Below are 11,198 nucleotides of genomic sequence, written 5' to 3' on the forward strand. Positions count from 1 at the left end.
GTACTTTGTGTTGTACGTTGCCATGACGTTCACACGCGCTTAAAACTACTACGATGATACCTCAACGCTTTCAGTGCTTACACCAAACCCAAATATGTTCAATCTATGACTGTGTATTGTGTTCACATCATAGACTTCAATGGCAACCACAATTACAGCTCCGACAACATATACTTAAATGTGTATCAATTTTAGCAGTGGTTTATGTACCTGCAAAGGTTTCCTGTAAAATTAAACCACAATTTTGTATTTAGACCACTGTATGTGGGTATGGAGAGCTTTTCAATTTGGGTAGGCCAAATCCAGGCGGAAATTGTCCCTGAGTAATTTAGTGTTAATAAGTTACTTTGTGTACAACAAATGCCAAAGTGATGCATTAGGGATGCTCATATTGACCGTTTAACAGTTAACCGAAAGTAAGAATTTTGACCGATTTTAATATTATCAATTAAACGGTTTAAAAGTTTTTTTGTTTTTTTTTGCTGCATGGAAAAATAAGAAAAATATGCTGTTAACTCACAGGGCGTGTCAACACGTGCAACCACACGTGCCTACTAGGGGTGTAACGGTACACAAAACTGACGGTTCGGTACGTACCTCGGTTTTGAAGTCACGGTTCGGTATATTATATATTTCCATATCTAGAATGGTATTTAGTCTATAGACGTACAAATGCACAAAACTGCAAGTTTATTACAAAAAATAGTCTGCAATTTTGCCTTTATTACTCATTTAATACATGTCTACATTACAAATTAAATCAAATGACATATTAACCTACATTTCTGACAAATTACCATGGTTACAGGTAGTGTTACCACAGTAAATCCATGATAAATTCGAAATGCGAATTGTTGTTTGAAAAGTATTTTGAATCGGCTCAGCTGATTTGCACGTTAGTGTTGTTGATTTAAGTCAGCGCTGTTTAACTGGATTTAAATTAAATCAAATCACAGAGAGATTCGCAGCTCGTACCGGAGACCTCTGCGCCGAACTCGAACACTTCTTCGAACACTTCTTCGAACACTTCTTCGAACACTTCTTCGAACACTTCTTCGAACACTTCTTCGAACACTTCTTCGAACACTTCTTCTCACAGTGTTTAGTGGCCGCGTGATCGAGACTCTCAGCAGGTAAACACATTTGTTCAGAGTCAGAGCTCGCGAGTTGCGCAGAGCACAAGCAGCGCTGTTTCGTTCCGCTTTGGGCGCGGTTTCCCTCGCCTAAAGTCTAGTACTGCCACCTTGCGGTGACATCTCAAAACTGCATGATTTGTAAATGATCCGTGGCGGGCCACATATAATACATTTTAATAGACGCGCTGCGGGCCGTTTGAAATTCATCCCCGGGCCGCATTTGGCCCGCGGGCCGGACTTTGGACACCCCTGGCCTACGCAAACATGTAAACTTCACATAAGGCAGTTTTTGCAATATCTAAATCTAATTATAATTTTTTTTTTTTTTTCCTTCAATTCGTTGTTGAAATATAATCATTTATAGACTGTAATTTTCATGACAGGTTTATTTAAACATACATGAAATAATCAATACATCAGGTTCAGTAGAATATAATGAATATATAGGCTAATACAGTGCATATATTTAGTGAAAGAGTTGATTTCTCTTGTCAATAAAATTCTGTGGACACTGAATGACTGCCTGAGGTAAATGTGATGCTACATGACATTGTTTAGTTTACAAGCAGATATTGACATCTTTCCGCCTTTGAAACACCGATTGAGTGATTACACCACATATGATGCGTGACAGTAATTTGTAATGTATCCTCAATATACCTTCAGATGTTCATTCATGTTTATTCTTCAGGAAGAGATGATTGATCGCCTTCACAGATGATCGCGTTCATAGATGATTGTGTTCGTGTGCGTTGCGCCGCCGCTTGAACTGTGATCAGTGATCAGTCATGCCACATTAAAGAGCATCAAAACGGCATTTATCGTTTGAATTTCGTGATAAAATGGACTGGAAACTTAATATGTTCGTGTGTGAACTAGGATTGAAGTGTGTTCCGCATTTAAAACAAGCCTACTGTTAACTGTTTAAAGATTGCATTCGGAAACCGTTCGGTACACGTGTGCACCGAACCAAAAGCCCCGTACCGAAACGCTTCGGTACAAATACGTGTACCGTTACACCCCTAGTGTCTACACAGACATATTTCGCAAAATGAAGAAGTAGGCCTACTCTGTGGGATCATTTCTAAAATAAACCCGTGAAAAAAAGTGTCTTTTTAACGGGTCACAGACACTCGTCAATTGTATTTTTATTTAATGCCAATTCAATATTATAATCTTATCAGCTAACAGTTAATAATCTGATAATGAGCTGCGGTTGTCGGTCGAGAAAATTTACCGAAATGAGCATCCCTATGATGCATATCTCCAGGAAGTAGACATTCTAAGCTTTCAAATGGTTCCACATATGAGGTCAGAGCTCCTCCACAGACATTTAAAATTTAAAGTATATATTTGATTATGTAATTCTGGACCCTTATCAGGGTCCTTGGAGTGTAAGAGGTTAATGCCGTTGGTCTGGTGTCGTCTTGTCTCAGTCATGGAGGGGAAAAAAGCTCATCGATGAACATTTTTCTTTATAGATTTAGTTAACGGAATTAACACTAGTGCAAACCCCGAATTTCCAGCTCCGTTCGGGAGAAAACTGCCTTTAAATATATGTATTGTACTGAATTCTACAGATGCATATAGATAAAGTTTAATCAAATAAACACTTTAATGTGACTGAAGCAAGGGTCTTGAATTCTAGTTGAAAATGTTTGCATTTCTGCCAATGTTAGCATGTTTTCTTCTGTTTTACAGCTTCTTCCAATGCCTGATTCTCTTCCAATTTCACCGGATGATGGCGAACACGCAGACATTTACAAACTACGCATCCGAGTGCGAGGGAATTTGGAGTGGGCTCCTCCTAGACCACAGATCATCTTCAACATCCACCCTCCTCCAAAGTGAGAGCGTCACCATCAGTGTTGAGTTTCATTCCCTTTATCACATGATTCAGTATTTGTTCTATCTCTCCATTGATCCTTAAAGGAGGAAAGTGGTGGTAGCAAAGCAGAACTACCGCTGCGCTGGCTGCGGCATCCGCGTCGATCCAGGTACAAAACACATATGCACTGTAAAAATCGATCCAGGTACAAACATGTGCGTTTACACGAGTGCGTTCTCTTTGTAATAGACTACATAAAGAGAATGAGGTACTGCGAGTATCTGGGCCGCTACTTTTGCCAGTGCTGTCATGAGAATGCACAGGCCGTAGTGCCGGGGAAGATCCTTCGGAAGTGGGACTTCAGTAAAAGCTACGTCAGCAACTTTTCCCGGGACCTGCTGGCCAAGATCGAAGGAGACCCGCTCTTCAACCCCAACGACATCAACAGCGGCCTGTACAAGAAGGTCAAAGCCCTGGAGACAGTGCGCGTACGTCAAGTCAACATGATCGTGTCTTCCATAACACTTTATTAGGCGTCCTTGTTACAGTGTGATTATAAATGTAATATTTTTCATCTTTATATTTCTGCTGGTTCTATTACAGGCATTGAGAGAACAGTTAAACCACATGAAGAATCTCCTAAAAACGTGCCGTTTGGCTAAAGAGTAAGTGTCTTCACTGCATTTTTGTTTTGCTTGAGACACTATGAAGAACTAGGGCTGTGCGATTTATTTGTCATCTAGGATAATATCGTGATTGTTGTTTTAACTCGATTAATGTCCCTCACTTTACACATACACTACGTGATGTAGTCTGGTGGGTTAGAAATTGTATAATGCCCCCAAAATTCAAGGTGTTCTATATTTATGTCATTTAATGTAGTTAATCAGTGTCACACGAACAGTGCCGTTTTATTCTCCAAATATCAGCATGATTACAAATGTGATTATTGATTTTATACAACAGTTCAATATGAAGTTAATATTAAGTGACTTACATTTTAGACACAATATTGCCTGTTTTTGCTCTATTTCACTAATGAAAGTCGTTCCAAATAAAGCCACAGGATTGTTTTGCATCTCTGAGCAACACACCGCAGTGTTTCATTACTGAATTAATTAATCGTTTGAATGAATGATTCAATGACTCGCTCATTAAAGGAACGCTCCCCTTTTTTTTGAAAATAGGCTCATTTTTCAACTCCACTAGAGTTAAACAGTTGAGTTTTACCATTTTTGAATCCATTCTGCCAATCTCCTAGCCTGACAAGCCAGACCCACATCAAGATCAAATTCCCTCCACACGCAATAGGATAGCGCTACAACCAACCAGAGCAACGAAGAAGGTGAAGCGGAGCTAGTTGATAGATTAAACTTTTGCCGTATTCGGTCGGCAAAACTCAGAACACATCTTCCTTTCTTAAGAATGACTTCAGTGCCATTCTTTGTTCTTTTCTCAAAGAAAAGCTTAACTCCAAGTCTTCCAGATTTGCGGCCAAAGCGGATTCGAAAGACCGCTGTTCGTCAGCTTCTTTGTTTACAAGTAGCACGCGGAACCACAGCAAATCTGCCGTCATTATGTCAACCCCACCCACCGACACGATGTGATTGGCCTGACCAGAGGTTGGTTTTTCCAGCTCCAAGCCAACGGAGAGTTGCTAGACTACCCTGGCTGCAAATTAGATTTTATGCTGCTAGGGTGCATCTAGATTTCTAGGCTACCTATCTCCGGGTCTGGCGGTAGCACTTTTAACATAGATTGTTGAATCTGATTAGACCGTTAGCATCTCGCTCAAAAATGACCAAATACCTGTGTTATTTTTTCCTATTTAAAACGTGTACAAAGGCCGACGAAAAATGAAAAGTTACTATTTTCTTGGCCGATATGCCTAGGAACTATACTATCATTCCTGCGTAATAATCAAGGAACTTTCCTGCCGTACCATGGGTGCAGCAGGCGCAATGAAATTACGCAGCGCCTGAAAATAGCCCCTAATATCGTATATAAATATGCGTAATATCATGAGCCTATTTTCCAAACAATTGGAGTGTTCAGACAGAACATGTTTTTGACAGACGCCTTTTTTAAATAGTTTTCTATTGGCAGTGAGGGTTTTGCGCGTTATGGGCCCCAGGCGCCTCGTGTTTTTCTAGGAGCGCTCGAAGCGCCTGAAGTTGAAAAAAGCAGAAAAGTGCCCGAAGTTATCACAGTTTTTTTTTTCTATTGTCCAATCGAATGGATGGAGAGGTGGACCTTCAGTTGTGGTGATGGTTAACCTTAATTAGACTGACAGGACAGCTGTTTCAGGGGTTGCCTAGCAACATAAAAAAACCGCAGCGCACTGCTCTTTTCTAAATAAAAAAAACGATGCATTTGTGTGAGAAAAATCCATATTTAGAATGTTAAGTAAAATAACTAACAATAACAACTGAACTGACACATGCGTCGAGGATAGAGCAAAACCTCTGAGCATTCGTCAGTTCGGTTGTTATTCTTTCGCTGTCTGCTAGAAGCTAGTTATTTTACTTAATAATGTTTTAAATATGGATATTTTTCTCACACAAACCCATCGATTCACTTCAAAATTCCTTTAACCCCTGGAGCAGTGTGGAGAAATTTTATAATGGATGGATGCACTTTTTTGGACTTTATAAAGCTTGGATTAGCCAGGACATATTTTTTAATATAACTCTGATTTTATTTGTCTGAAAGAATAATGTTGTATACACCTAGGATGACTTGAGGGTGAGTAAATCTTGTGCTAATTTTCATTTTTGGGTGAACTATCCCTTTAAGACAGCCAAATGCTTCGTTCCTGAATGAATGTTTTGAATGAATCGATTGAAACTCAATGACTCACTCATCGACTGCCACCTGGTGGTTTTAATTTCACATTTAAAGGTACATAATAACAGGATAAACACAGTCAGCAAAATTATCATTATTGATATTAATATCGAGATTATTTTCTGTGAAAATCACACCCCCCATGAAGAACGGTGCGTTACAGTGTCCTCTCTGTTGGCAGCGTGCTGGATCAGTTTGACACACTTCCTGGACATCTGACTGAAGACTTCCACCTGTTCTCTCTCAGCGACCTGACGGCTGTCCGTGGCGGCAGTCTGGCCCCAAAGCTGCGGGACCTGCTCCGCCTCGGCTCCAGCCACGTCACAGACTGTATGGTGAGGAACCGATGAGAGAGGTTGTGCAAGTCCTTTCCTTTCTCTAGCTGTCTGACATGTTTATTGGTTCTTCTCACGTTGTCCCACAGCTCTGCCAGGCCAAGGGCTTCATCTGTGAGTTCTGTGGAAATGATAAGGACATTATCTTTCCCTACGAGCTCAACAAGTGCCTTCGGTGTGATGGTGAGCATCTGTTCATTTCATTTCCATCCATCCGTCCTTCCGTATATGCATTTATTTATTTATGCAGTTTTATTTATGTGTATTAATTTAGGCATGTTTTATATATGCATTTATTCATACATTTTATAGTTATTTATGCATGATGTGTGCATATTTTTATAGAGGTCGACCGATAAAACCTTTTATAGATGTTTTACCGATAACAAAAACTAGGATGCCCACGCTGGCCGATTAATCAGCCAATAGTTTTTTAACATGGATATTGAATAAAAACAAGCATAAGACATACAATTGTGCTGAACTTACCCTGATCATTCATATTGGTTCATAGAGCATCAACTAATGTTAAGAGACACAACTTTAAAAGGTAAAAATTGATTAGTAAATGTGGAAATCATCAAATAAACAATACTTTTGTTATTAACCTTAGTTAATGTTACAAATGTAAAGTGTTACCATTTCATATAAATCCAACAGTCATGCTTACAAATGGCCATCTTAAAATATCTACACAAATGCCATAGTATTGAAATGAGACGTATATAAATCCGCATCTGAACTGTCACTCTGTGCAGTGTGCAGCCTTATGTGTAGGGTTGGGTATCGGTTGGGTTTTTTATGATACCGGTGCCAAACTGATACATTTAAAACGGTAACGGTGCCTGAACCGATACTTAAAAGGAAAAAAAAGATGACATTAAATAATGGCTTTTTATTGAAAAAAATAAAATAAATAAATATATATATATATATATATATATATATATATATATATATATATATATATATATATATATATATATATATATATATATATATATATATATATATATATATATATTTAAATGGAACAATTTATTAAAAGTTTAAAGTATACTAAAGTAAAATTTATAAATAGATACAAAACACAATTTACAAAGTAAAACCTAAGCCACCTAACCCAACTACAATAGGCCTAATTTAACACTAAATAACAGTTACAGTACTAATAACTGTACTGTAGTGTCTTGGTATGCTACAAACCAGCTTCAAGGTTCAGCTTTATTTAGAAATATGACCATATTCTCTGGCTAAATATTTTACAGCACTTCTCGCATGACACACAGCAGCCGCAAGAGTGCTGTATGACCGCTGAATCAGTTTTTTTTTTTTTCTCATTTATTCACAATATTCACAAACTTCTTAACTATGTCATGTACTATCTTATATCCTGATTTTCAAAAATGTTTGAGTGAATCTGTGTTAGTTGATCTATAATGCGTGATGGCGCCGCCATGTTCGTTTGCACCGCAATTCAGAGAACCAGATCTGTCGGATTTACATCACATAAATTCATCCTCGTCTCACGAAATACATGAAAGTGACCGGTGAAGTGGGAGAAGAATAGAGTAAACTATAGTTAATTATACAATGTGTATCTGATATGAATAAAACACGTAGTCAAATTATAACTGTCGCTATAGACTTCAGTGTGTATTTGCTGCTAGTAATTATGTGCTTTTAAATGTCTGAAACCTAAAATAAACATGTGGTTGAAAACACTGAATAGTTGTGATATGTGACGAACGCTGAGCGCGTCCGTCTCTGGCTCGGCGCCAGCCAAAGCGTGAAAGCACGTTTGAATTTAAGTGGCACCGAAATGAGGCACCGAAATCTGCGTTCTGATTCGGTCCGGTTATATAGGCACTGGGTTTCAGTACCCAACCCTACTCATGTGTCAAAACAAACTCCATGAGGAGTCAGTGAGAGTTTTTATTTGGCCTCTAGAGGCCGCTCTTGTTCTGTGTAATGACAGCGGACCTTTCTCAGCCGCTCCGGCAACGGACACAACCCGGAAAAACTATCGGGATGGATTTTTGCTGATAACCGATTGTTCAATCAATCAATCCCTCGACCTCTATGTTTTAATTTATGCATTTATTTATTCATACATTTTTATATATTTTATATATGCATTTATTTATACAAATTTATTTGCATTTATTAATGTATGCATTTATTTATGCATTATTTATGTATTTATTTATGCATTTTTTTTATGCATGTATGCATTTTTTATGCATCTATTTATTTATACTTTTATTTATTTATGCATTTATTAAACTAGGCTTAAATGTTTTCTTTGGGTTCTCTGTTCATATTTCTCTCTTTCACTCTACAAGTATTTAAGGTGTTTTCAAACTGAAGTGTTAAAGGGTTAGTTCACCCAAAAATGAAAATTAGCCCATGATTTACTCATCCTAGGAGTGTATGACATTGTTCTTTCAGACAAATAAAATCTGAGTTATATTAAAAATGTCCTGGCTCTTTCAAGCTTTAATGGCAGTATAATGGCAAGTCCATAAAAGTGCATCTGTCCATCATAAAACTGCTCCACACGGCTCCGGCGGGTTAATAAAGGCCTTCTGAAGCGAAGCGATGCGTTTGTGTAAGAAAAATATCCATATTTAAAACTTTATAAAGTAAAATATCTAGCTACTGCCAGATAGGGAAAAAACGTAACTGGTGTGCAATGTCGTCAGACGTAGCGTAAGCGTTTTGAACTGTGAGAGGCTCTACACTTTTTCCGTAAGTGGAATACGGAAGGCGATCTGGTTGAAGCTAGATCCTTTACTTTATAAAGTTTTAAATACCCAAATGTATCGATTCGCTTCAGAAGGAAATTTTATTCATCTGAAAGAAGAATGTCATAAACACCTAGGATGTCTTGAGGGTGAGTAAATCATGGGCTAATTTTCATTTTTGGGTGAACTAAACCCTTTAACACTTCAGTTTGAAAACACTTTAAATACTTGTTGAGTGAAAGAGAGAAATATGAACAGAGAACCCAAAGAAAACACTTTGGCCTAGTTTAATAAATAAATAAAAGTATAAATAAATAGATACAAAAAAACTGTTCATTTTTGGGTGAACTATCCCTTTAAGGACCTATGTGTGTTTTTGTTTTCCCATGTCGTGGTTGATTGTAATAGTGTGTTTTTGTTTGGCAGATTGTCGAGCGTGCTATCATAAGACCTGCTTTAAGGCGGGGAAGGAGTGTCCTCGCTGTCTGAGACTAGCCGAGAGGAGAGAGCGGATGGCTCGCAAGAACATGGAGGAGCAGGAGGACGGAGACGAGGGCGAGCCGAGCGGGACCTAGCACATGACACCAGTAAGATCTCACCAGAGCACAACGCAGCAGTGAATGTAGAGACTGATATTCAGCCAAACCGTTCTTGATTCCCGTCCCAAATGAGTCCTGCTGACCTCAGCATATTTGATCATTAAAGATACAAAGAGTTTTATGTGCAAAGAATATGTTTCTGATTTTAAGGATTGATGCCTTTGGATAGAAAACTGTACTAATTTTTACGATTTGCCATGTTTTTGTTTGCCTCTGTTGCGTCCGTCTGTTAAAATCTAATTTGTTTTAATTAACAGGGTGTCAAGTCCTGAGCCGTAAACTTTTATGTGTTTGGAATAACAGTCTTGGTTTTTTTTTTTGTGTCTGTGTTTTGTTGGTTATATTTATTAATGTATCGCGTGCCTCGTGGGCCGTTCATTTGTGAGAGATGAGAGACGGAAAAGGGCAGCTGAACTCCAGCGAGTCTTGCACAACCGTTTCCCTGAGAGGTTTCTAAAAGTGTCGGGTTCAAACTTACTGTGATCAAAGCTACAGACACAACAGGCCTCATGCATGAAATGCCAGCAGAATTAATTCCTGTGTTATCGTGAACATTCATTTTAATACAACAATGGAGCAAATAAAAATGAAACCAATTTGTGTGTAAACATCCGTAAATGAATGAAGCGTAAATTTTTGCTTTGAACTAAAGACAACTATGTGAGAGTGATTTTTCACCAAATTTTTGCACAAGAACTTAAAATTGTTCTGTTTGTTCATAAAAAAAAGAAAAAGAAAAAGAAAAAAAAAACTGAATACATTTTATTTTTTCAAACATTTTAGTCAGAAACCATTCTTGCAGAAGTTCTTTTGGTTTTGTGAATATTTTAGCCTTTTTTCCCCCAGAGAATTTATAAAAACTATACTTGCTTAAATTGTTCCATAAATTCATTCTTTTTCACATTCGTTATAATCCCTTCCTAAATGATGTTGGTTTTATGAACGATTTCCACAGAAGCTCTTTTGTAACGATACATTTTGGGTGAATTGGGTCGAACTGAATGCAGCAATTTCCGTGAGAATGGATTTTACGCACAATTTTGAACAAAAGTTCAATTTTCTTGCGCATAAAATCATTCCTCCATAGGCCGTTTTAGTTTTGCTAGCGATTTGGACAGGATTTTTTTTCCTGCTCATTCACAAAACCATTCCTGTGGAAGTTGTTTTTGGTTTGGCCTAATATTTTCGCCTGAAATTTCTTCTGCTCGTATGTGTGAAGTCTTTCTTGCGTAATTTTCACAACAAATGTATATAAATTTGCTCTGCACGTTAGAAAACTTCAGACAGAAATTTCTTTAGGAACCCATTCTTCCAAAATTCTGTTGGTTTTGCCAAATATTTTAGCCAGAAATTTCTTTTGTTCGTATATGTAAAGTCTTTTGTCATTTTCACAAAGAATTTATATAAATTTGCTCTGCTTTTTGGAGAAATTCAGACAGAAATGTATTTTGCTCTGTAGTTAGGAACCCGTTCTTCCAACATTTTGTTGGTTTACTCAGAATCTACTTGCGCCTTTGTAAAACTGAACGCGTCAACCTGCGAGAATGATTTTAAAAACAATATATACTTGAAATTTATTCTGCTCATGTTTCACAAATGAGGCCCAATGCTGGTCATTATTTCTTCATTTAAAGGCCTTTTTGCTTTAACATTTTGCACCTACCAAAAATGGCACTTTGTTTGTATTGTTTTCCTGATCTAAATTT

General features: G+C 37.7%; 1 protein-coding gene across 2 annotated transcripts in view; it reads left to right on the forward strand.

Moving 5' to 3' along the window:
• The window catches only part of rubcn (rubicon autophagy regulator), a 30,403-nt gene extending 20,190 nt beyond the window's left edge, over positions 1 to 10,213 (forward strand). For both annotated transcript variants that reach the window (XM_079808287.1, XM_079808288.1), the window contains 7 exons: positions 2,838 to 2,983; positions 3,069 to 3,133; positions 3,214 to 3,452; positions 3,568 to 3,629; positions 5,993 to 6,146; positions 6,236 to 6,329; positions 9,320 to 10,213. In XM_079808287.1, the coding sequence (XP_079664413.1) occupies positions 2,838 to 2,983; positions 3,069 to 3,133; positions 3,214 to 3,452; positions 3,568 to 3,629; positions 5,993 to 6,146; positions 6,236 to 6,329; positions 9,320 to 9,468 (909 nt within the window). In that variant the 3' untranslated portion in view covers positions 9,469 to 10,213. The remainder of the gene's footprint in view (positions 1 to 2,837; positions 2,984 to 3,068; positions 3,134 to 3,213; positions 3,453 to 3,567; positions 3,630 to 5,992; positions 6,147 to 6,235; positions 6,330 to 9,319) is intronic.
• Positions 10,214 to 11,198: the final 985 nt, after the last annotated feature.

The sequence above is a fragment of the Gobio gobio genome (assembly GCF_949357685.1).
Source record: "Gobio gobio genome assembly, chromosome: 24".
Taxonomy (NCBI): Eukaryota; Metazoa; Chordata; class Actinopteri; order Cypriniformes; family Gobionidae; genus Gobio; species Gobio gobio.